At 43.0% G+C, this 27,500-nt stretch overlaps 1 protein-coding gene across 3 annotated transcripts in view; it reads right to left on the minus strand.

The window, feature by feature from the left end:
- LOC143033934 (phosrestin-2-like) overlaps nt 1–27,500 on the minus strand; it is a 292,940-nt gene that overhangs the window by 163,895 nt on the left and 101,545 nt on the right. For all 3 annotated transcript variants that reach the window (XM_076199611.1, XM_076199612.1, XM_076199610.1), the window contains exon 2: nt 12,914–12,953. In XM_076199611.1, the coding sequence (XP_076055726.1) occupies nt 12,914–12,927 (14 nt within the window). In that variant the 5' untranslated portion in view covers nt 12,928–12,953. The remainder of the gene's footprint in view (nt 1–12,913; nt 12,954–27,500) is intronic.

Raw genomic sequence — 27,500 nt, forward strand, 5'->3', positions numbered from 1 at the left:
CAGGAGTCATGTCTTTTGTGATAATTACTCCCAGGTTATTTTCAGAACCCGCTTTCTTTACTTCCTTTGTACCAATTTTGTATTGCCCTGATATTCTTTTTTTACATTTTCCAAATTCCATTATGCTGTATTTCTTTATGTTGAAGTCCATTTCCCACATCTCAATCCATTCCCATATCCTGTTCAGATCTCTCTGTAGCGACTTACAGTCCGTTTAAGTACTTACTTTCCTCAGCAGTTTTGAGTCACTTGAAATGAATTTCAAGTAACATTCTACACCCTCATCCAAGCCATTTACGTAAATAGCAAACATTATCGGAGCCAATACTGATCCTTGTGGGACACCACTAATAACTTCTTCTAAAATGGAACTCATATCTCTGAGCACTACTCTCATTTTTCTTCCATGCAAGAAATCCTCCATTCATTTCAATATTTTCCTTGTATCCCTACTATGGTTTCCAGTTTTCTTAATAATCTTTGTGAGTTACTTTTTAAAAGAAATTCCTAAGTTTCCCAAAGCCTGTTTTGTTATATATCAGTCTTCCTTTTCTGTATTTCTCGTCTCTCTCCATGTATATTTCCTCGTTTTGTTCAAACTCAAGTAGCACGTAGTCATTCTTCCCAATTGGTGTTCTGTTTTAAATTTTATCTATCATTTCAGGCTCTGATGTAAATATTAAATCTAATCTCGACGGTTCTTATTTCTATATCAAGTATTTTATTTTACCCATTGTGTCATTGTATGTTCTATAGTCAATATATTTTCTCAAAGGTCCTCTCCACCTTTCACCATCATCTCTTTCCAACATATTTCTTTGCAGTTAAAATCTCCCATAAGTACTACGTTTCCTCCATCCTTCAGCATCTCGTTTAATGAATGCATTGTATCTTCTAACATTTTAGAGTAATCAATCTCTTTCCAAGAACCCATTTTTGGGGGTACATAAATCACCAAAAAAATTATACTTCTTATGTCACTATTTTCAATTCTTATCATTATTTTTTCCACACCGTTTTCTCCATCTGTAACCTTTGTCACATTTAAGTTTTTCTTGGTCAAAAATATGACTCCTCCAACCTGTTTTTCCTCTCTATTTTTATCCAGTGATTATATAATCATTATCCGACACTAGTGGTAGTGGACCCCTTAATTTTGTCTCCACAATTCCCATTATATCTGTTTTTTTTGTTTGTTTTTTTTGTTTTTTTGTTTTTTGTTTTTTTGACAGACAAACATTTGGTTCATTTAATCCGTCTATGTTAGTATAAGTCACTTTTATTTTTTCCTTCTTTATCTCGTTTTCTTTTCCTTTCGTTTCTTTTCTTGAATATACAATTTCCTCAGCCTCACTTCCAGTACTCTCCAATAGCACCATTTCTTTTCGGTCTCTCTCTCTCTCTCTCTTTTAAGCTTCACTTCTTAGTGCCTTCTCTTCTTCCTCCTCTTTCTTTTTTATCCATACATTTTTATAGTTTTCACTATTTGCCAACTTTACTGCTACCTTTTGTGACTTCAATTTGATATTTAGAGATCGATTTTTTCTTTTGAGTATTGCCCCATCTATGCACTTCTATTTCGTTTTCTATTTCTTGTTCTTAGTCTTATACTACCAAAAAAATTCTTGCTATTTCCCTCTCTTCTCTCTCATATACCCAACTGGATTATGTTTTCCCTTTATACCAAATATTATTAATCACTTCTTTTTTTCACTGTATCTCTAAGCCAATTTTCTTTCTCTCTGATTACTTGAATAACTGTGTCTTTGGCACTCCTGCATTTAATGTTGGATAATTTCTTTGAAAGCTATCTTTTGGCTTAGTCCTTTGTCCATTCTTTTCTTGTTTTCTGTAAGTCCTCCTTTCCTATATTTCCTCCAACATTCTTGGTCACCGCCTTAATTTGTTCATTCACCTCTTTTTTAAAGGTCTCACAATTGGTGTTATTTTTGTTTTTCATCCTTTCGTTTTTATCTTTTATTTTATCATTTTTTCAATTCACATATCTCGTTATTTCCCTATTTACTTTAAGTCCCTCAGTTCTTTGTTTACTTCGATGTACTCATCCTTCAAATGCATGATTTCTTTCTTTAAATCCATAATCTCTCGATTCCATGAAATCTTCCTAGGTTCAACTACATCGTCATTATCTGGTCTGTGTCCATTCCTTTCCATTTTCTTCAATACTCACTATTTCCATTCTATCAAACCATCTTGGGCATCCACAAAAATTCCCCTTCCCGTTTAATACAAACAAGGTTTCCTGTTATATCTAAAGTTGAGAAGTTCTGTTATTTCTCGGGAGCTCTAGCTGAGATTGACGTGTGTGTGTATTTACATAGTTTACCTAGTTGCATTTACCTAGTGTATTATACTGACCCAGGGCAGTGGACAGGATGCAGGGATGACCCGTCATCCAGGAGGTGCCAAGATAAGAGGGAGGGAGGAGGGTGGAGGGGAGTGGAATATATAGGAAATGGAATGGGTGGGAGTGGTTTTTATGCCTTTTCTTTTTGGCTACCCCCGTGTAAAGGGGAAAAAGCCTTTGGTATATGTATGTGTTATACGGGAAGGGGAGCCATGTTCGTAGTGACCCATCTTTGTATCTCTCGTCATCTAGTTTGTTCCTAAATTCTTGTATGGTGTTTACACACACTACTGTTTGGTCTAATTTGTTCCAGACATCTACCACTCTGTGTGGAAAACTTTATTTTTCAGATCTCTTCTATAACCATTCTTTTTGAGTTTCTTTTAATGTCCTCTTGTTTTTCTTTTGTCCCACTTTAAAAAGTCTTTTCTGTCAAGGATTTCATGCCTTTCATGATTCTGTAAATGGCCAATAGATCTCTTTCTCCTCTTTGTTCCAGGATTGGTAATTCCAGTGTGTGTGTGTGTGTGTGTGTGTGTGTGTGTGTGTGTGTGTGTGTGTGTGTGTGTGTGTGTGTGTGTGTGTGTGTGTGTGTGTGTGTGTGTGTGTGTGTGTGTGTGTGTGTGTGTGTGTGTGTGTGTGTGTGTGTGTGTGTGTGTGTGTGTGTGTGTGTGTGTGTGTGTACGAGCACGACTGAATGGAAAATTTATATAGAGAACACATTTTACCGACGCTGTTCTCGTTGATATTCTTTCCGATGCTCTTTGATGGCAATCCATCAGCCACCTCCATCCATTTCTTCCATCCTTCCTTTCCCGACAAAGCAGTGGATAGATATCGGGTCTTCCCGGGGTCGCCCCCCCCCCCCGGCTACTCGGACGAGATTGCAACACAGCTCTGTTCTAGCCCCGGCAACGGGCCCTCCGCCCCAATCATCCCCCGTCCTCCATCCTTTCCCATCCGCACCTTCATTTCCCCTCATCGCCCAACAGGCCCCCGAATTTCCTTAATGAATCTCTCTTGGATCGCCGAGCCTCGCGAATGGAGGGCGACAATACGCTTATAGATCCCATCTAGATCTTCATCATGGCTGAATTAAAACGCCCGAAAAAAAACACACATAACGCCTGTTCAAGCCTCATCACGCGTGGAATGGAAACGAACGAGGGCGTCCCTGACTATCTCTGTGCAGAGGAGTTTGAGATATAGGGCCGGCCATTCTGCCTCTTTTGATGTCCAACTACCCTGCCGCCGTCATCGGGCGTGCTCAGCGGGCATCTCCACTTTCCTTGTCAAGAGAGTCAACGGGACCCGTCTGGTGATCTCGAGGTATTCTGAGGTAACAATACCACAAGCACCAATAAGTCGAACCGTGGAATAACCCGTTGAGGGCGCCCGCCCGCCCTCGCTGTGGCAAATCCAACTCCACCAGAATGCGGAACCAACTAGCGCCTGCGCTTTTGGCCTTCCGGTGCACCACGAGCACAGAATTTAAGACTTAAGACTGAAAACGATGGATGGCCCTCGCTTGACGCTGCTGGGGAAATGTCGACATCGGCCCATTTCCCGCCGCCCCGCTCCTCAGAGTACTTTACGGCCTAGTCAACCGGTACTCTGTCGCAAAAGACCCGACATCAAAAGCTTGTTAGTCTCTCCGTTTTCCACACACTTGCGTCTCTCCTTCCCTTGACGAAAACGATTCTTCGATACTGATCACCGGGTATCGGGCGATAATCAGGGGTGGAAGCTCGTTTACCAAAGTGGAGCAAAGCAGCAGACAACCTCCAACCCCACCGCCCACCGCCACCCGCCTCCCTTATTATGGGTGAATCATGTCTTCGTCAACATTGTCAGGACTCTTCATTCGTGGCAGATCACTATTACCAACACAAAAGAACGTTGCAGGGATCAACGAAGTGCACCCGCACGAGGCAGCCCTGCAAGAGTGACGTCGGAGAGAATCCTCTCCCTCCCTCCTGCCCATCCTCAACAACCCATCTACACCTTCATGTCCATCCGGAGATGCAGCCCCTAGTGGCTGGAATTCGGTCTCCAGACTGGGGCCATAATATGGGTCAACTTTAATTACCCCCCCCCAACCTTCCAACCTCTTCCTTTTCAAACAAGAAGAACTAAGGACCGACGACCGAAGACTGTTCTCCTCCTCCCACTAATACGAGCTGATGACACTGACTGCCCCACGATACGGGCGTTTCTCCCCAAAGAGACCCACGAGCGGGCCCGAGGACCGACGCCAGCCACCGAGGGGCTGCGGGTTTCCAATCCGTGGCACTCGAGCCAATAGTTGTCAATCTTATAGGACGAGGCCTGTGGCAACCTAAGGAGCAATACCCAGCACTAAACTGTACTAAGAAGCGCATAAAGAAGAACGGAGAGATTAATGGTGGGAATAACAATGAAAGAAAGAGAGCAAGTTGGATGAGAGAGCAGACCGGAGGGAAATATATAGTGGAGGCTGTAAAAGAGAGGAAGTGGAATTGTGCAAGTAAGTTAGCGCGAACGAATGATGAACAACGGAGAAAGTGTGTTACGGAGTGGACGCCGCGAGATGGGAAGCGTGCAAGAAGGAGACCAGATAGAAGGTGGAGAGATGAGAGAGAAGTTTGCAGGAGTGACATGGCAGAGGTTGGTGCAGTCGTGTGAGTCATGGCTAACTGAGTGACTCACTGGCTGAAGCTTTGCTAAAGCAAGTGATGCCGGGGGAGGTTCGTGGTGCCTGGCACCGCTCATCCATGCGTTTATCTATCGAGTCACTTTATTTCATGGGACGATACACCCCACCCCACCCCACCTCCCCTCCCCCACCCACACTGCGTCGCCGCCATCCACTGTAACCTCGTTTTCATCCAACTCAATAAAAATCAAACAGCACGAGAGGAGGAGAAAACAGAAGTATATCACTCCAGCAGACCTAAAAACCTATCCTAACAATAGCATGGGGGAAACAAACGCAACGTCATGATAAGTCTTGGCCGAAGGGCTTTCTTCCCCCCCCCCCCCACAAACCCAACCTCTATCAAGCTTCCCCAATAGAGCACAAGACGTTTGCGAGAACAAATGACCAATGCAGCGTCAGTTTTCCTCCAATGGTGAGCGACCAATAAAGTTGTTCCCCATCCCCACCCCACCCCCGACCCTCCACACTCAGCCGAGTCAGAAGCAACGGAGAAATTAACAAGAATGACGCGGCGGTTTCGCATCTCACTACGTCACCCGAAAGGAAATGGAAAGGAAAGTAAGGGAAAGGAAAGTAAGGGAAAGGAATGTAAGGGAAAACAAGGGAAGAGAAAGGAAGGTAAGGAAAAGGAAAATAAGGGAAGGGAAGGTAGGGGAAATTAAGGTAAGAGAAAGGAGTGGAAGGTAAGGCGGATGAATTATTCATTGCCGTCCACGAACAGGAGAGAGAGAGAGAGAGAGAGAGAGAGAGAGAGAGAGAGAGAGAGAGAGAGAGAGAGAGAGAGAGAGAGAGAGAGAGAGAGAGAGAGAGAGAGAAATAGACAGCTAGAAACAGACAGAGGGAGAGATAGAGAAAGATAGGGAGAAGGACAAAGAGAGAGAGAGAGAGAGAGAGAGAGAGAGAGAGAGAGAGAGAGAGAGAAAGAGAGAGAGAGAGAGAGAGAGAGAGAGAGAGATAGCTAAAAACAGACAGAGGGAGAGATAGAGAAAGATAGGGAGAAGGACAAAGAGAGAGAGAGAGAGAAAGAGAGAGAGAAAGAGAGGGCGAGAGATAGCTAAAAACAGAGGGAGAGATAGAGAAAGGTAGGAAGAAGGACAAAGAAAGAGAAAGAGAGAAAGAGAGAGAAAGAGAGGGTGAGAGATAGCTAAAAACAGACAGAGGGAGAGATAGAGAAAGGTAGGGAGAAGGACAAAGAAAGTGAAAGAAAGAGAGAGAGAAAGAATGAGAGAGAGAGAGAGAGAGAGAGAGAGAGAGAGAGAGAAAGAGAGAGAAAGAATGAGAGAGAGAGAGAGAGAGAGAGAGAGAAAACCATGACTCCCGCAAGGAAGAAAAAAATAGACGAATGACTAAATAAATAATATTGACTGCATAAATGAACGAGTGAATAAATCAAACAAAAAATGTTCACATAATACCTTGTAATGCACATAAACTAAACCACATACCATGGTAGGAAGACCCCAATTCTTACGTAAAAGGCTTGCTATTACATATACACATACATATATATAGACACAGATACGTGAATATATGCACGAATGTATATGTATGATGTTTGCATATGCTATGGCGGTCATCCGATTCTGCCCTCGAGATATATCGCAGGGATGCAAGAACTCCCTTCGTCCTTGTCTGTGTGGCACATACCTACTGCGCATGCGCATAATTTCCGTATAATAGCACTGATCTCCAAGGAGGGACACAAGTGCAGAGTCCTGCGGCAGGACACAAACGTGAAATTAAAGCGAGTCGGATGGGGAAAAAAGACAAAGAAAAGGGCTGGAAGACGTTCAGTGAGAAGAAAATATATATATATAACAAGAGCAGCAGATAAATTACAAGGAAGTTCTGCACAAAAGACAGGAGGAGGAAGAGATGGCGAGGAGACGGGATATCAGGTGAAGGCGTAAAGGAGAAGCCAGAAGAACCTCAGGAAGGAGAAGAGGAACAAACCAACCCATATGGAAATGGAGACATGGGATGAAACAAAGTGGGCGGAGGACGGAGGAGGAGGACAGAGGAGAGGAGGACAGAGGAGAGGAGGACAGAGGGGAGGAGGACAGAGGAGAGGAGGACGGAGGAGAGGAGGACAGAGGAGAGGAGGACAGAGGAGAGGAGGACAGAGGAGAGGTGGACAGAGGAGAGGAGGACAGAGGGGAGGAGGACAGAGGGGAGGAGGACAGAGGAGAGGAGGACAGAGGAGAGGAGGACAGAGGAGAGGTGGACAGAGGAGAGGAGGACAGAGGGGAGGAGGACAGAGGGGAGGAGGACAGAGGAGAGGAGGACTGAGGAGAGAAGGATTGAGGAGAGGAGTCTTAGCTTAAAAGGATGCAGCGATGAACTAGATGGAGAGGTGGGGAGAAGTCAAAGGCAATCGGCACCGACATGGAGGCTTAGAGAGAAAAAAGAAAAAAAAAGAGAGAGTGAGAGAGAGGAAGAGAGAGATGTGGAGAGAGAATGGAGGAGAGAGAGAGAGAGAGAGAGAAAGAGAGAGGAGAGAGAGAGAGGAGAGAGAAAGAAGAGAAAGAGGAGAGTGAAAGAGGAGAGAGAGTGAAAGAGGAGAGAGAGTGAAAGAGAGAGAGATGGAGAGAGAGAGGAGAGAGAGAGAAAGAGGAGGAAGAGGAGTGAGAGAGAGAGGAAGAGAGAGAGATGGAGAGAGAGATGGAGAGAGAGAGAGAGAGAGAGAGAGAGGAGAGGGAGAAAGAGAGAGAAAGGAGAAAGAGGAGAGAGGTGGAGGGAGGGAGAGGAAGAAAAAAAAAAAGAGGACGACGGCGGGGGTGCGGGAGGATGGTCACGGAAAGGGAAGAGAAGGGAAAGGAAGGGTAAGAAAAGGAGGAGGCAAGCGACCAGAGTATGGAAAAGTGCTCCAATGGAGACAAAATGGAGAAAACCCCGGGGTCGGATGAAACAACGAAAGAAAAAAAAATGTCCTTTTGCTAACCGAATGGCTGCAAAAGAACTTCGAAAAAAGTGTAAGCTAAAGGACTTCCCCTTCAAAAAAAAAAAAAAAAAAAAAAAAAAAAATGGAGTAAAGGTTACATGGAAAGAGGACCGGAGGCTCACTATGAAATCCCTGAGGGATTAGCCAAATGAAAATTCCGAGAAGCGAGGTCGGGGAAATACTATAAAAAAAAAAAGAGGGAGAACATGACGTTCAACTACGTTTTGTAAGTGGCATTATAACATTAGCGACGATGCAATAAGAAAAGAAAAAGAAAAGAAAGAAAAACAACAAAAACAGGAGAGTCTTTTAAAATATATCTGCTCATGTTTGTCCAATGTGGTAACCATATGAGATACTGACGCTGTTGCTTGTCCTTATTACAACTCCAATACAAACTAGAGGCGAGGGCCCTTGACTGGGAAGAACGGGTGTGGCAAGTGTTTACCCTCAAGCAGGTGGTAAGGGACATGGAACTACCTAGTGAAGGTCTCATAGTCCCTTGCAGTCTCCTCTATTCTTATGTTCCTATGTTAGCAGACCCGCGAAAAGAGTACGGAAAGGGAAAAACAAAACAACGTGAAATTCGACGACCAAGTCCTACTACACTAGGCAGTTCCATGTCCCTTACCACCTATCTATAAATGTGTCTAATCTTCTCTTAGAATAACCAATTGTTTTAGCGCTCGCTACAATCTTACTAAGTCTACTTCATTCGTTCACGACTTTGTTGGTAAACCAGTTCTTGCCTATTTCCTTCTGAAGCCCAAATTTGTCGAACTTAAATCCATTACCACGAGCCATGCGCTGTGAGAGAAGCAGGAAAGGGAGACTGACGCGACCAAGGGGAAGAAGCTGAATAGTCTGATGTACAGAGGAGAGGAAGCAAACACGTGCGAAGTTATCGTACCCGTTTGATGGAGTTACAAGGATATACTTACGAGTAACAGTAATACAACGACGATCAGTGAACGGCTTAACCCATTCAACTCCGATGACAAGATGTCTTGTCATTTGGTCAAATAAAACAAAAAATCATAATAAAACAACAAAATGTTTGATGATCAAACAGCACCAGAAAAATATGACGTCATCAGTCCTCCTCGAGGAGGACTGATGACGTCATATTTTTCTGGTGCTGTTTGATCATCAAACATTTTGTTGTTTTATTATGATTTTTTGTTTTATTTGACCAAATGACAAGACATCTTGTCATCGGAGTTGAATGGGTTAAAATAGGAAAAGTAGCGACAGAATATAAACAAACATCATCCATTTCTAAGTGCAACAGGGTTATTGGAACGCAAGATCTTGCTCAAAATTTAGAACCAGGTGGTACGGAAGGTGACATACGACCGACGGCACAGGGCCAAACCGAAGGGAGGTCTGTGCTATGAAGTAAAGGTCTACCGAGAGCGTCAGGTAGTGCGAGGGCGAACGCGTGCTACACTAAAGTGCTCGATACGTCGGTCCGGCTCAGGAAGGGCCGCTGCCCCAGAGTTGGGGTGGAAGAAGAACGGGAAAAAGAAACAAGAGAAAAAAAATTGGGAGAGGGAGGGTGAGGGAGTAAACGATTGTGGTGCAAAAAATGAAAAGGAGATAAAAAAAAAAAAAAGACGTCGCGGAGGAAATCCAATTAAGACAGATAAAAAGGAAAAACAAAAGTGATGGGTGACTGATGGGAATGAAATCATCTTGGGAGAAAATAAAACCGAGCTCAGACGGGCCTATGGGGGGGGGGGGGAATACAACAGAAGAGGAACGCGAAGAGGATCGTCCGCGAAGGGGCAACAAGAAGATAAAAAGAGGGGGAGGGAGAGCCCTGCATCAACCAACCCCGCGTGACGTGACAGCACAAGTTTCCTCTGGCAAAAGGTAACTGGGAGGTACAACACGACTAGCGGAACTTGCTGGAATTCGCCCCCCCCCTCACCCCCCCGGAGGGAAGGAGGGAGGGAGGGAGGGAGAGTGAGAGAAAGAAAGAGGAAAGGCAAGAGAGAGAGAGAGAGAGAGAGAGAGAGAGAGAGAGAGAGAGAGAGAGAGAGAAAGGGAGAGGGAGAGGTGGAGAGAGAGAGAAAGATGGAGGGAGGGAGAGGGAGAGAGAGAGAGAGAGAAAGCAAGAGAGAGGAAAAGAGGAGGAGAGGGAGAAAGAGAAAGAAAAATGAAAGAGGGACAAAGAGGAAATATATATATATATATATATATATATATAGATATATAAATGAGAGAGAGAGACAGAGAGAAAGAGCGAGCGAGGGAGAGGAGGAAGGGAGAGAGGAAGGGAGAGGGAGAGGTGGAGAGAGAGAGAGAGAGAAAGATGGAGGGAGGGAGAGGAAGAGAGGGAGAAATAGGGAGAGGGAAAGAGGAGAAAGATACATGAGAAAGAAACAGAGAGAAAGAGATAGAGATAGACAGAGGAAGAAAGAGAGGAAGACAGGAAAAGAGAGAGATACAGAGAGATAGAGTGTGAGAAAGATGAAGAGAGGAAGAGAGGATGACAAGAAATGAGAGAAGTATATAAAGATACAGAGAGATATGGAGATACAGAGATAGAACTAGAGAGGAAGGGACAGGAAGAGAGAGAAGAGCTAGAGAAACTGAGAGACAGAGAAAGATAAAGGTATAGATAGAGGGAGAGAGGGAAAAAGAACCAAAGAGAGAGAGACAGAGAGAGAGAGAGAGATTTGTGAGAGAGAGAGAAAGAGAGAGGGGGAGAAGAAGAGAGAGCAAGAGAGATACGAAGAGAGAAATACAGAGAAAATGAGACAGAGGAAGAGATGGGTCTGTTGGTACTGCAACAAGGTTACAAGTGAGAGGCACCATGTCACACAAGTTGGTTCCCTCTTCACGAGAGTCCCATATGTTCTCTTCAGTGCCCGTTTCCAGTGCTATTTTTGCCTTCTCTTCTCCCCTCCCTCTCTCTGAAGAGTGCCTTAGTGTCTACTTTGGAGAACGCATCTTTCGAGGACGAGTCGATGCACAGCCTTTGCCGAAGACTCTCGTTCGACATGTCGCCTCCAGGTGAACAGCTACTACGATATCTCCGTCAACGTCTCGCTTCTTCCTCTTCTGGGCTTTCGGGAGAGGAAGACAGAAGAAAAATAAATCCCCCTTCGCCCCCCTCCATCATCCCCCCCTCGCTTCTGCCACATCCAATGGCGAGGAAAAACTCATCTTCCTCCTCCTCTTCTTCCTCCTCCTCCTCCTCCTCAGTTCCCACACACACAACTAGTGGCGCAGTTGGTAGAATTCCTGGTTGTTACTACGGAGGTCCGGGTTTGAATCCCGCCCAGGGCTGAAATATTTTCAGTATCGCTGCGCTGCGGGTTGTTACTCCAACTCTCGCCGGGTATATGTGTGTGTGTGTGTGTGTGTGTGTGTGTGTGTGTGTGTGTGTGTGTGTGTGTGTGTGTGTGTGTGTGTGTGTGTGTGTGTGTGTGTGTGTGTGTGTGTGTGTGTGTGTGTGTGTGTGTGTGTGTGTGTGTGTGTGTGTGGTCACAGCATTACCCATAGATCGGTCATATACGAGCTCAGAGCTCTCTTCCGGGAGGGAAATAGCTGTCGATCACGAGTCCAACACGTGATCCAAAGACCATTGTGAATCACACTCGTGCGGCGGACACCCAAGCCATCGCCAGGTCTTCAGTCCCATCCATTTCTCTGCGTCTCGAACTCTATCGACGTCCTTAGGTCTGCGATAACAAATACGACGTATAAATATCGTAAATTCGGCGCAAACGCAGCGGGCGATAGGCGAGCAATACAATACCACACAACAGAATACATATTCCACCCAGCGGCTACATGACCTCATAACCGAAGTTAATAACCAACCTCACTCATAACCGATAACCGATAACCTATATTGAAACATTCTGGGTATGGCGGCGGGGGGGGGGGGTGGAGGTTCAATGACACACCAAATCCTAAAGCACCAACATTTAGGCTACAGTCAAGTGAAGAGCAGTCTCAATCTCTCTCTCTCTCTCTCTCTCTCTCTCTCTCTCTCTCTCTCTCTGTCTGTCTGTCTACCTAAAGGTAGATCCGAAAATGACACAATTAAACCTCGCGGCGCCTCTTCAGAAGAAGAGCAAGAAGACCAAGAGAAAGAAGAAGAAGAGGAAGAACACCTAGGAGGAGGATGAGAAGGAGAAGACGATGAAGACGACGAAGAAGATGAAGAAGACGAAGAAGAAGGAGAAAAAGAAGAAGGAGAAGAAGAAGAAGAGGAAGAAGAAGACAGAAGAAGAAGAAGACGAAGACGAAGAAGAAGAAGAAGAAGAAGAAGAAGAAGAAGAAGAAGGAGACGAAGATGGCGACGGCGACGAAGAAGGAGAGCAGTGGAAGCTCTCGAGGGGGGAGGGGAGGGGAGAGGGGGTTGGGAGGTCTTCTGCAGCCCCGTTCGGAGCGAAGCTGCCACCATAGGAGGCAGCAGCAGCAGCAGTAATGGCACACGACTTGCGGAGGTACTTGCTAATAACCCAAGACCCCACTTAAAAAATAATAAATAAATAAATGAATAAATAAATAAAATCGGAATCGTGTCACCTGAGCGAAAGGGAGAATCGAGACGCCCTCGACAGCCGTTGGCTACGACTTAGAGCCGAACAGAATCTCCTGTCACCGAGCAAGAGTTAGCTACAACGTCGTCCTCCTCCTCCTCTTGGCCCTCAACGGGGAAGCTGGTGAAGCAAAACCCAATATCATGGCGTTAAATGTGTGCGTGTATGTTTGAGAGAAAGAGACACACAGAGAGAGAGAGAGAGAGAGAGAGAGAGAGAGAGAGAGAGAGAGAGAGAGAGAGAGAGAGAGAGAGAGAGAGAGAGAGAGAGAGAGAGGAGAAAAAGAGCGGGGTTCGTATTGCAAACATAACAAGAGAGAGAAATGGAGACAACGAGTTCCTTACCTTGCGTGATTCATCTTTGATTGTCTGGTTAGGCAGTAACCTGAAACAAGCAGACAGGCGAATTATATACAATTTCAGTTTTCATCAAAAATGAGGTGCGCGTTTTATAAGACAACATCAACTGGTATGTATCACATTTATAACCTTAACTTAAAAAAAATCGGATATGCTGTACATTAATATACATTCTATTACGACGAATATACAGTATATATACATACATATACATATACAGTATACATACACACACACGCACACACACACACACACATATATATATATATATATATATATATATATATATATATATATATATATATATATTTGTGTGTGAGTGTGTGTGTGTGTGTGTGTGTGTGTGTGTGTGTGTGTGTGTGTGTGTGTGTGTGTGTGTGTGTGTGTGTGTGTGTGTGTGTGTGTGTGTGTCTGTCTGTCTGTCTCACCGAGCCAAAGACGGGCGGGGAGGTCGACACCGTACTGTATCTGGCAGGACAGTACAAGGTTTACAGAACGTTGCAAAAGTGCGAAACAGCATTTCTACTCTGTTATACTTACTTGCTCCGTCTCCTTCGTCTCACCTGTGCTCCTGCATTGTGCAAAAATCATCCAAGTTACGGTACAATATCGAGTTGATGCAGAGGACGTTTTCCTGACCATGCGCGTCTCATGAAACTACCTTCTGTCTTTCCTAACTTGACGGCGAGAATTCACTCGCCGTAGGTCCTTCGACTGGCTGACCAGAGCAGCAGGTCCTCCGAAGCGGAAAGCACCGACCAAGGAGCGGCGCATGTCTCCGCTAATGCCGTTGAGGCACTGCAGTCTTCATGCCATGTTATAACAACAAATCACGACTTCTCAGAAAAAAAGCCTTTGACGAGTCTACGAATAATCAAAAAAAGTTCGGAACATGTGTTGAGTAGGCTTTATAGATTGTGGTCAAGGGCGCTATATTTCGCATTCCTAAAACAAGAGAGATAAGGGATCGTTAGTCCATCCTGCTCAGATTTGAAGCAGCCTTTCCCAAGAGGCAACTGAGCCACCCACTCGCCGTGGACCCCTCCGGAACATTTCATCGAAATGTTAACACATTTTTTTTTTTTTTTTTTTTTTGACGTGTTTCAACGACTATCTCTGCCAATATCAACGCGGGCACTCTGGTGACCCCCCCCCCGCCCCCTCTATGTCTCCCCAACCCTTCTGGGATCCCTACCTCTCCTCGTCTAGTAGAGTGGCGGATACCCTTGTCTTCAAAAGTGTCCGGGCCACTTGTGACCGTGCTGCACCTTGCCACGGCCAACAACAAACATTATTTGCAAACATCACTGGCCTGCCTGCATGCATGCCTACGAGGCAAATTCAGGCACAAACGAGTTCGTGCGTGCTTGCATGCGTGTGTGTGTGTGTGTGTGTGTGTGTGTGTGTGTGTGTGTGTGTGTGTGTGTGTGTGTGTGTGTGTGTGTGTGTGTGTGTGTGTGTGTGTGTGTGCCGATTCTGCACCTTAGGCGTGTTTCTCTAACGAACTCCAGACATCTTCATTCAGCTGTAGGGGGAAAAGGGGTGAAGGTTGGGGGTTTGGACAATTCAGAAAGCCAGTAACGGGATTAGAAAAAGAAACCCCTCTAAGAAATGCTGTGCTACCTATAGCCACTACCACCATTGTTACACTTTTCATATACAGAGACGTTTAGCAAAGCGACGCGACTGAAAAGAAAAGGCATTCGATCGTGACAGCACTTCCTGGTTTGGCGAACGACAAACGCTGCTGCACATCAAACGACGACTTGCCAAACGCGTTCGCACGGCTTCATTGCGCTTTGTGACGTCGACGCCAGAAGAGAGGAACGGGTGGAGGGGGCAGGGGAGAGAGTCAATTCCATCTGGATCAAGAGACCTATTGGACTTTAGCCAAATTGGCTTAAGGACTTTGGACCACAATGTCAAGGCAGCAGTACATTTCAATATGTATATGGGAACATCCATATATGGATGTATTCATCAACATAGCTCGTGCGTGAGCATGCGTGTGTGCGTGTATGTGTGTGTGCGTACAATGTGTGTGTGTGATTCACCATGGTCTTGGATCACGTGTTGGACTCGTGATCGACAGCTATTTCCCTCCCGGAAGAGAGCTCATATGTGGCCAATCTAAGGGTAATGCTGTGACCTTACACGCACACCCACACCCACCAGAGTTAAAGTAACGACCCGCAGCGCAGCGATAGTGAAATTATTGCAACCCTGGGCGGGGTTCAAACCCGGACCGCCGTAGTGGCAGCCGGGAACTCTACCACTGCGCCACGAGTTGTGTGTGTGTGTGTGTGTGTGTGTGTGTGTGTGTGTGTGTGTGTGTGTGTGTGTGTGTGTGTGTGTGTGTGTGTGTGAGTGTGTGTGAGTGTGTGTGAGTGTGTGTGAGTGTGTGTGAGTGTGTGTGTGTGTGTGTGTGTGAGTGTGTGTGTGAGTGTGAGTGTGAGTGTGTGTGTGTGTATTTACCTAGTTGTATTTTGCGGGAAGGGGAGCTATGCTCGTAGTTTCCCGCCATTGTATGTGTGTGTGTGTGTGCGTGTGTGTGTATTTACCTAGATGTATCTTACGGGAAGGGGAGCTACGTTCGTGATGTCCCGTCTCTGCATCTCACAGTGTCTAAATTGTTCTTAAATTCGTGTATGGTTTTCGCACACACTACCATTTCGTCCAGTTTGTTCTATACACACACCACTCTGTGGAGAAGGCTGTTCTTTTTCAGGTCTCTTCTATAACTGTCCTTTTTGAGCTTCCTCCCATGTCCCTTTGTATTTCTCTTATCCCAAATTAGTAAGTCAAATCTATCAAGGACTTCCATACCTCATGATTCTATAGATGGTCAACAAGTCTCCTCTTTCTCTTCTTTGTTCCAGGGTCAATAACTCTTAGTTTTGACAATCTCTCTTCGTATGACAGTTCTGAAAGTGTGGGAGCCATCTTCGTAGTTGCTCTTTGGAGTCTTTCAATTTTCTTTGTATTATTTTTGGTATTGGGTGACCAGTGTCGCTACATACTCCAGTCTTGGTCTTATCAGTGTGACTAGTATTTTCTTCACCATTTCTTCGTCCAAGTAAATAAATGCCACATCTATTGACCTCAGCAAGTTGTAGGTTTCTCTGACAATTTTGTTTATCTGTTTATCAGGGGACATGTCCTTTGTGATGATTACTCCCAGGTCTTTTTCAAATCCCACTTTCTTTACTTCCTTTTCACCAATTTTATATTGTCCTGATATCCTGTTTTTACTTTTTCCAAATTCCATTATACTACATTTCTTAATGTTGAAGTCCACTTCCCACTTCTGACTCCACTGTCAAAGTTTGTTCAGATCTCTGCAACGACTCACAGTCTATTTCAGTGCTCATTTTTCTTAACAACTTTGTGTCATCAGCAAAGAAGCTCATGTAATTATCCACACCCTCGTTCATGTTATTCACATAAATAGCAAACATTATTGGAGCCAGTACCGATCCCTGTGGAGCTCCACGAATCACCTCTTTCCAAGTAGAACCCTTATCTCTGAGCACTACTCTCATTTTTCTTTCATGCAAGAAATCCTCCACCCATTCCAGTAGTTTACCTTGTATCCTTCCTAATAGTTTTCTATGTGCCACTTTATCAAAAACTTTTTGTATATCTAGGAAAGCCCAATCAGCCCATCCGTCCATTTCCTGTATTATATCTAACAGTCTTGAGTAAAAACAGATCATATTTGTGGCACATGATCTTCCCTGTCTGAATCCAAACTGCCTTGGGTTTAGTATGTTGTTCTCCTCCAGATGTTTTGTCCATCTGTTTTTGATAACTTTTTCACAAATTTTCGTTACGGTACTTGTAAGGGAAACCTGTCTGTAATTTGTTGGGTCTTCCTTGTTTCCTCTTTGGTACGATGTTGGCCTTTTCCAGTCTTCTGGTATTTTTCTTTCCTTAAGCGAACATATACATTTTGCCTACCAATTCTTCTTTGCACTCCTGTGGTATCCAGTTTGCAATTCCATCCGGGCCGTGCGATTTCCTGACAACAAAGGTTTGTTATTTGGTCCATAATTTCAGCTCGTGTTGCTATCATTTTCCCCAGAGAGAGTATTTCACTTCTCGCCCTTCATCCCAGTGTCATACTTTTTCTCTAATGAAAACCGACTTCAAATATTTGCTCATGACCTCAGCCATTTCTATATCTTCTGTGTATTCCATGTTCCCTCGGCGTATTTTCTCTATTTCTTGCTTGTTTTTCAATTTGCCGTTCACATACCTATAGGATATTTTATTGATCCTTTCATTTTTCTATTATATCTTTTTTCATAATTTTTTTTTTCCTTCCCTGCAAATTTTTACATATTCCTTTCACTGATATATATTTGCCACTTTCTAGGATTTTTCTCTTTTTTTCCATCCTTTCCAAGCTTTATATATATTTTTTTGCCTCGCTGCACTTTCTGTTAAACCAGCACTTAATGTATTCCTTTTACTGTTTTTGTCTTGGTACATATTTATCCACCCCTTCACTATTGATTTCCATCAGAATCTTCCATTTGTTTCCACTTGCGTCTCTTTATTGCAGAAAATTTCACACCCCGCTTCTTGAATTTTTTTCTTAAGTTTTACAAAGTTCATTTTACTAAATACCAATCTCGCTTTTCTGATTTCTCGTTTCTCTCCATATATATTTCCTCCTTTAGTTCTATATTAAGTAATATGTAGTCACTCTTCCCAATTTAGTCTTCTATTCAATTTTATCCACAAGTCTCGACGATTCTTCATTATTTCTATATCTGGTGTTTTCTTTTAGCTATTTGTCATTGTATGTTCCAGTTATGTCATGTAATAATTCCTCTTCACCTTTCACTGTCATCTCCTAACCGATTTCTTTGCAGTTAAAATCTCCCATAAGTACCGAACTCCCTCCATCTTTTAGCACCTTATTTAATAAAATCCTTGTGTCTTCTAACATTTAAGAATAATCTCTCTCTCTCCAAGAACCCGTTTTTGGGGGGGTACATAAATCACCACACTCTCTTTTTCATGTCATTATCTTCAACTCTTATCGTAATCATTTCCAGTATTCCCTCCATTTAACCTTCGTCACATTTAATTTTTTCTTAATCAAGAACATGACTCCTCCACCCTGTTTTTCCTCTCTATTTCTAAGCCAGTGATTATGTAATCCATTTCCAACACTGTTAGGTGATAGTGGATCCCATAATTGTGTCTCTACAATTGCCATTACGTCTGGCTTTGCTTCTGACAAGTAATCTGTAAGCTCATTTAATCCTGAAATTAATCTATTTATATTAATATAAGCCATTTTTTATTTTCTGCGCTCTCCATCTCGTTCTTTGTTCCTTTTGTTTCCATTTCTTGATAATAGTATTTTCTCAGTCTCATGCCTAACACTCTCCAAAAGAACTTCTTTATCTTGGACACCGTTCTTTTCTCGTTTTTTTTTTTTTTTTTTTTTTAAGTTTTGCTTCTTATTATCCTCTCTTCAAGGTTCCTATCTCTTTTTGTCCATACATCTTTATAGTGCTCATTATTTGCTAACTTTCCTGTTCTTGCTAGTATCTCTTCCGCTGCCCTTTGTGACCTTCATTTGATCTTAAGGGGTCGATTTCCATCTACACATTTTCCTTCTCTATGCACTTCCTCTATTTTCTTTTCTAATTCTTGCACTTTATTTTGCACTACTCTCAAAACATTTCTTGCTAATTCTTTCTCTTATGAACCTATCCGGGTTCTTTTTTCTTTCTTTTAGACCAAATACTACTATACACTTCATTTTGTCTATTGTATCTCTCACCAAATTTTCCTTTTCTTTGATTAACTGTTTCCTTAGCGTTCCCCTGCACTTGTTGCTGAACAATTTCCTTAAAAGATACTTTATCCTTTTCGTGATCTATTTTCCATTCCTTCTTGAGTTGCTGTATTTTTCCTCGCCTATACTTCCTCCAATTTTCTCAGTCATTACCTTCATTTGTTCATTCACCTCTTTTATGGTCGTCCTAGTTCCGGCATCTTTGCTCTTCAATTCCTCATTTTCACGTTTTACCTCAACCAATTCTTTTTTTAGGGCACTCAATCTCCAGGTTTGTTTCACCATTTGCTTTCTTTAATTCACTAACCTCTTTGTGATATATATCTTGTTGTTCAATGACCCCTGAAACTAATTCTTTCAAAACTCATTTCCCTATGTCCATAATTCTTCTCGAGTTACCTTTTTCATGTCTAAGTACAGAAAATGGTCTTTCTTCGTATTTGTCTAATATTCTCCTTATTCCTCATGCCTCATGGAGTCTCAAAGCTCATGCTTACGTTTCGTTTCGCTGCTCCGCCACCAGGGATCTCATCTAGCCTGTTTTCTTTCCCTTACATCTCCTTTCAACACTCACTATTTTCACTATATTAGTTTACCTCGGGCACCAACGAGCGCTCCTCCTTCCTAATCAACACAACCTAAGTATCCTGTCATTGTAGCACTGATGAGACGTCCTGTTTTAATGTACTCTCCAGGAACGCCAGTTTGTTGACGTGTTGATAGGCTGACGATCGACGTGTGTGTGTGTGTGTGTGTGTGTGTGTGTGTGTGTGTGTGTGTGTGTGTGTGTGTGTGTGTGTGTGTGTGTGTGTGTGTGTGTGTGTGTGTGTGTGTGTGTGTGTGTGTGTGTGTGTGTGTGTGTGTGTGTGTGTGTGTGTGTGTGTGTGCGCGCATAACCAACCACTCGAATCACAACCCAAACCAGTGAAACCTCAGATGCCCTTTCTGCTATTTGAGATATATTCTTCCACGGCAGAGGAGCACCAATTATCAGTAAAGTCTGCGTTTGTGCAGGTCGGTACTCTCGATCTTCTTCCTCCTCCCTCCTCTTCTCCTTCCTGCTCTTCTCCCTCTTCTATTCTTGTCCACCTTGTGCCCACTCTCCATGTATGCATGCATTCACGCACACATGCACGCAGACTCCATTTCCCAAGTTCTCTGGGAACACTGACCATCTCCCTCCTGCACCGGCTTCCTCCTCTCCCTCCTCCTCTTTCCCTACCCGCGGCATTTTTCATGTTTACTGCGTACTTCCCTAGACGCTGCTGCCATTGCTGCCCATCCATCATCCACTACCTCCTCCTCCTCCTTCCTATCACCATCATTCTTTTCCTTTGCCCAAACTAGTTCGGTATGGGAACCTCGCGTGCTTTCTTAGACCTGTTCTTCCCGACTGATCAGCACCCCCCTAACTAATCCAATGCTCCTTTAAGCTGAATAGAGAGCATCTGGCATTATTAAATAACTTCAGGAAGTTCGACTAATTATGACCAAAAGAGTTTTTCACCACATTTATGTCATGAAAAGTCTAACCTGAAAATGGACGCGAGCAAGAACAAAATTTTTCAAGCGAGCTAAATGCACCTGAGGAGCCAAATTGAAAGATGGAGATTTTTTTTTCTTTTCAATTCATAGCAGCTGACAAAAAAATCGACAAATGCGGCGCCTCGTCACATCAGCGCAACTGGATTATTGTACCTCCTGTCTGTGAACAGGATACAGGACAGACAGCCTTCATCCGTCCGTCCAACATCACGCACGACGTCCGGTCGATAGCTAAACAAGGATTCACTGGATTTTAACGAAACATGCCGTACCGTCCACTGTAGTCTGTGCGTGTGTGCGTACGTTCGTTTGTGTGCGTGCGTGCGTACCTTCCAAAGGGATGGGATAGTTGTCGTGATGCAATATCATATGCTTCTTTAGGGGCGGTTCTATGGGCTTTGACATTTTAACATTTTAATCTTGCCTCGCCTCGTCCCCGCATATATAAAATGTAAATAAGCTTTACCCCAATTAGTCTGCACCAATGTATATCCCTCATGCGGATTCAATACCAGGAAAGATCCAGGAATATATATATATATATACATGTTAACGAGATCTTGGGTCAAACGCATAAAAATATAAATTAACGAGGTTTTAGGTCAAATATTAAACGTGAACGTCCACATTTTTCATCAAACAAGCCATCACGGAAATTTAATATTTGCGACGGACGCCCCGTGCACATAACTTTTTATCTCTTTCTTTCATTGATGCCCAATAGGCCTCATGGTCTCCGATTCCGATATTCCTGGTCGCAGTTGCACGGGGGCTCGAACACGGCAAGAGGAATTACCAATCTATATACAAAGGGCTTTTTCCCCCTCATAAGGGGGGTAGCCAAGTCATAGATACGCTCCCATCCCCGTCCATCACACTCCCGTCCACCACCTTTTCCACCCTCTCAAGTGGAGGAACTGTTATTCCTTTCTCCCGTCCACCGCCCGGGTTAGAAGCAATGTAGCAAAACACAATATGTCCACAGCGAGGCCGCTTCACTGAAAAGGTGACACCTTCCCTTTCCGTCACCTCATGCGGAAAATAGAGAAGAATGTGAGAACTTCCTTCAGGCTGCTTCAATAAAGAATGATGAAGGGAAAAAAATGCATCTTATCAAGCACCTTGGGAGTTGCGTGCATATCCTTCCCTCCACACACAGTTCTGGGTACTGACTGTATAACTCAGTATTTTAAATACTTTCCAGTCACGCAGTATTCCTTTGTGATTGGAAACTCTCATCCCAACCCAAAGAAGAACGCCGACCATATTTTAACCAAGGGCTTTAACAAAGGTAATACTGGCAATGTCATCATATTAAGACAGTAAGGCAGGACTCGTGGTAATGGATTTGAAATTGACAAATTTAGGTTGAAGAAAGACATAGGCAAGAATTGGTTTACCAACATAGTAGTTAATGAATGGAATAGACTTAGTAACCATATAATGAGTCCTGAGACAGTTGGTTGTTTTAAAAGAAGAGATAGATTTATGGACAGGGATGAAACGTGGTAAGAGACATGGAAGTGCCTAGTGTAGGCCTTATGTTCCCTCGCAGTCTCCTCCATTCTTGTGTTATCATTTCATGAAGATAATGGGGAGAGGGGCGCATTGGTTTCGCTACGTAGACGACGTCCTAGTCATTGCTCCAGAGAAGACCAATTTCACAACTAAGCTCAGTAGGCCGAACACGGTGGACAGGGATATACAATTCACAGTGGAACACGAGGTGGACAAAAATTACCTTTCTTAGACGTAGTGATTTAGAGAAAGGACAATGGGACGGTAAGTTTTTCTGTTCACAGAAAGACAACAAATAAAAATTATCTCATTCACTACTCGGCGCACCGTGCACGGAATATTGCTACTGGGAAATTTGCCATTGGGAACATTGCCAGTGTGGGAACATTGCCACTGGACATATTGCCACTGGGAACATTGCCAATGTGACATTTAACTTTTATTAAAATGAGAGGGGGTAATTGGTGAGGAACAATGTGGATTTAGGACGGGTAGAGGTTGTGTAGATCAGATCTTTGTGGAAAGACAGATATATGAGAAAGCTATAGGAAAGGGGAAGGATGTTTTTGGGGCTTTTATGAATCTGGAAAAGGCTTACGATAGGGTAGACAGAAAGGCGTTGTGGGAGGTTTTGCAGATATACGGGATAGGAGGAACGCTTTTGGGAGCTGTCAAGAGTTTTTATGTGAGTAGTAGAGCATGTGTTAGGATTGGAAATGGAGAGAGTGAGTGGTTTGAAGTAAAGGTGGGACTTCGTCAAGGATGCGTTATGTCCCCCTGGCTGTTCAACTTATACATGGATGGGGTGGTGCGAGAGGTGAATGCAAGGGTAGTGAGTCAGGAATTGGAGATGGTTAAAGAAAATGGAGAAAAGTGGGAGGTGAGCCAGCTGTTGTTTGCGGATGACACTGCGCTTGTGGCAGGGTCAGAGGAGGGATTGAGGAAGCTGGTGGCAGAGTTTGGGAGAGTATGTGATAGAAGAAAGCTAAAGATAAATGTGGGTAAAAGTAAGGTGATGAGATGTACAAGGGGTGAAAGTGGCAGTAGACTGGAAGTGAACATTAAGGGAGAGCGACTGGAGGAAGTGGATAGTTTTAGATACTTGGGTGCAAGTGTAGCAGGAAAAGGTGGAGTGAAGGTGGAGGTAGAATGTAGATTGAGAGAAGCGAGTAAATGTCTTGGTGGTTTAAAGAGTGTAATGAGAAATAGACATTTGGGAATGGATGCTAAGAGGAGACTGTATGAAGGAGTGATTGTGCCAACAGCACTGTATGGGGCAGAAACGTGGAACATAAGAGAAGAAGAGAGAAGGAGTTTGAATGTGTTTGAGATGAGGTGTCTGAGAAGTATGGTGGGGGTTACTAGGCTAGATAGAGTGAGAAATGAGGAGGTGAGGAGGAGAACAGGGGTGAAAAAGGATTTGGGAGATAGGGTTGATGAAAGAATATTAGGATGGTTTGGACACATGGAAAGAATGAGTGAAGAAAGACGTGTAAAAGAGGTATAGAAGGCGAATGTGGAGGGAGTGAACATGAGGGGACGTCCTAGGATGAGGTGGATGGATGGGGTGAAGGGGGCTTTGGGGAAGAGGGGAATGTCTGTTGAGGAAGGAAGGGAGAGGAAGGAAGGGAGAGGACGGAAGACAGAGGTGAGTGGAGAATGGTTGTATATGGATGATGTTGTGACTGCATGAGGAGGAATGGGCGGGGGGTGGGGGGTGGGGTAGTATGTGTGAGTAAATTTTGACGCAGCCCGAAGGGATTTCTCCCCGTCCTCTCCTTATATGCAAAGGGGGACGGAGAGGGGGGGGTCGCCGATTAAATGAAGCGGCCTTGCTGTGGATGTACTGTGTCTTGCGACACTGCTTCTGACCCAGGGCGGTGGGCAGGGTGCAGGGATGACCCGTCATCCAGGAGGTGCTCAGATGAGAGGAAGGGTGGGAGGGGTGTGGAGTGTATTTAGGGATGAAATGGGTGGGAGTGTTTTTATGCCTTCCCCTTTTTGGCTACCTCCCTTGGAAGGGGGAAAAAGCCTTGGTATATGTATGTAAAAAGAGAATTAGTTAGTTTACTAGTTAGCTGCCATTTATAAAAAAAAATAGCTAGTTTACAACAATTTTGCGATGGTGTTTTGTTTACATAACTTTGTTGTAAAATTTTAGATTCGAATTGCTTACGGTTTTAAAATAAATTTGTTCATTCTAACATAAGACCCATAATGGCAAGTGTGATAAAAAGTGAACGTGGAAGTGATATGCTTGTGGATGAGCTGCAATACATATACATATATATATATATATATATATATACATATATAGCATAACGAAAATAAGAATGGCACAGTTATTTATTGGGAATGTTCTCAAAGAAAGCAAAAGAAATGCAAAGCAAGATTGCACACGAAGGCATTATTAGAAAATGTTGAGATTTTGAAGTATGTTAATGAGCACAACCACTCTGCGACAAAGGATGTAGTCGAAGCTAAAGTTGCTCAATCAACTTTAAAGGCTACCTCTACTGTACATCTCATCAATCAAGTCACTTATTAGTATCACAAGCGGCTGGTTCCTTAGATGAAGCTACACTTTCGCAGTTACCTTCTGTATGTACCATAAGCAGAAATGTTCGAAAATGGAGACAGAATAATGCTAATTTTCCAGCTGTTCCGATGTCACGTACAGGATACGCCATACCACAAGAATTTACTGTTTTCGACTCTGGAGAAAGGTTTCTGGAATACGATTCAGGTGTGATTGATGAAAATTGCATGTTTATATTTATGACTGCAACGGGTATGGAAAATCTAAAAAGGTTCCAAAACTAGGCCATTCATGGCACGTTTAAAGTGGCTCCGAAAATATATAATCAGCTACTCAGCATTCATATTCAAAAATATAATCTTAGCATTCCTCGAGCATTTGTTCTCTTGCCTAACAAAATCGAATCAACATACAGAGCATGCTATGAAAGAAATTAAAGAGTTATTGGAAAAACAACCTGCCTCAAAACATCATGATTGACTGAGATGGGTTCTATCAATACACTAAAATACGTTTACCCAAATGCTACTTTAAATGGCTGTTTCTTTCACTTTTCCAAGTCATTATACAGTAAGGCTGTTTTACATTAGTTATAAACAACAATATCACAACGCTAATGCATTCTCTCTTTTAACCCATTCAACTCCGATGACAAGATGTCTTGTCATTTGGTCAAATAAAACAAAAAATCATAATAAAACAACAAAATGTTTGATGATCAAACAGCACCAGAAAAATATGACGTCATCAGTCCTCCTCCTCCTCGAGGAGGAGGAGGACTGATGACGTCATATTTTTCTGGTGCTGTTTGATCATCAAACATTTTGTTGTTTTATTATGATTTTTTGTTTTATTTGACCAAATGACAAGACATCTTGTCATCGGAGTTGAATGGGTTAATAAGGCATTTTCCACACTTGCATATGTACCACCCAATAAAGTTATTGAAGTTTTTGAAGAGCTATCAAAGGATGAACGTATACCATCGGAATTTATCTCATATTTTGAAATTACTTACATAGGGGTAATTACAAAAGAGAGGAATGTCTATGGAGGAAGGACGGGAGAGGACAGAAGATAGGGGTGAATGGAGAGGGGTTGTGTATAGATGATGCTGTGATGCATGAGGGGGAGTGGGTAGGGGATGGGTGGTGAGGAAGTATGTATGAGAAAAAAAATTGACGCAGCCCGAAGGGATTTCTCCCCGTCTTCTCCTTTTCTGCATGGGGGGACGGAGAGGGGGGGTCGCTGATTTTGTGAAGCGGCCTTACTGTGGATGTGCTGTGTCTTGTGACACTGCTTCTGACCCAGGGCAGTGGACAGGATGCAGGGATGACCTGTCATCCAGGAGGTGCCAAGATAAGAGGGAGGGAGGAGGGTGGAGGGGAGTGGAATATATAGGAAATGGAATGGGTGGGAGTGGTTTCTATGCCTTTTTCTTTTTGGCTACCCCCCGTGTAGGGGGAAAAATCCTTTGGTATATGTATGTACTAAGAGGAAGAAGAAGTAACCGATGCAGAGATCAACCTATGTTCCTAATTGCTTTCTGAAATGTCTTCAGTCGAAGTGAACTAGCTTTACCACGTACCAATAATAGTGTTGAAGCATTTCATGATGCGTTAAATAAATCTGAGTAATTCTCACCCTAACCTTTGGAGACCAATCCTAGCATTGAAACAGGAGGAAAGCTTAACTACAACCAAGCGTGTTTAGTTTGAACGTGGTAACCCTTTCCCGAAAAAAAAATGTCGTCATTAATGAACGCCTACAGAATATTGTTGATAATTATGGAAATGCCCATGATCAATTAGTATATTTGAATTCTATTGCATATAACATGCAAATATTCTAAATAAATTTCTAAATATGTAAATGTTATTTGAATAATAATTTATCAAATTCTAAATTGATTCAATTTCTAATTATACTATCCCTTATTAAATATATCTTTATATAAATTCGATTTCTATATATCGTAATGCTTTACAAATAAATCTTTGTCTTTTTAAATAAAAGTTTAATTTTTTCAAAACAATTCTTATCCTTAATTTCAACTATAAGGCTACAAACATGTGTTGAAAAGAATGGGTAATGTTGCCAGTGGCAATTTTCCCACATGGGTAATGTTCCCAGTGGCAATCTTCCCAGTGGCAGGGTTCCCACATTGGCAATGTTCCCACATTGGCAATGTTCCTACATTGGCAATGTTCCCAGTGGCAATTTTCCAGGTGACAATATTCCTAGCCCCTCGGCGCACAGTGAAAAAACAAAGAGAGGAGTACACAAAGGAACACAAAGGAAGAACAAACAACAGCAGGCCTACTGGCCCTAACGAGGCTGTTTGTGTTTACTATACTAAGCTACAGTTAAGAAAATAGGGTAACTAGACGTCAGAAGATGAACTAACACTACTGCTACCACTATCCTATCCAATTACAATTAATTGCCGGGCTGTCAGATCTTTTATTGCAAGGGATAATATTTTATTTGCGGATTAGAGTCTAAGTATTTATCTAGTCGATTTTTAAATGTTGTTATTGTGTTACTTTCAACGACAGTGGAAGGTAACGAATTCCACGCATTAACAACCCGGTTAAAGAAGAAATGCTTATTTTTATTCAAAGAAAATCTTTCACCATTACTTTAAAATCGTGACGTCTTCTTGTATTTGATTGGTCTAATAAGAAGTAATCTTCAACATTGATGTTGTCAAAGCTTTTGAACATAACCTTGATTAAGTCTCCTCGCATTCTCCTTTTTGAAAGTGAGAATAAATCTAGACTTTTAAGTCTTTCTTCACACGGCAGATTTCTCAGCCTTGGTATCATTTTGGTCATTCTTCGTTGCACTCTTTCTAGTTTATTAATATATTTCTGGTAGTATGGGGACCAAAATTGTACAAAGTATTCGAGATGGGGACAGACCAAGGAATTATAAAGGTTTAGCAATATTTTTTCTGATTTATTTTCGAAGACTCTTCCGATGAAGCCAACCAATTTATGTCCTGTTTTAACAACATCTGAGCCATGCTGACTTGACTTTAAGTCATCTGATATTAAATAATTGGATTTTTCCTTAGAGCGTTCCGGATATGCAGTGAGGAACATATCGACAGAGAGTTCGAGTACATTTTCAAAGTGATTCCAGGACTT

Source organism: Oratosquilla oratoria, chromosome 16 (genome assembly GCF_046742065.1).
Source record: "Oratosquilla oratoria isolate Oo_2021 chromosome 16, ASM4674206v1, whole genome shotgun sequence".
In the NCBI taxonomy this organism is placed as follows: Eukaryota; Metazoa; Arthropoda; class Malacostraca; order Stomatopoda; family Squillidae; genus Oratosquilla; species Oratosquilla oratoria.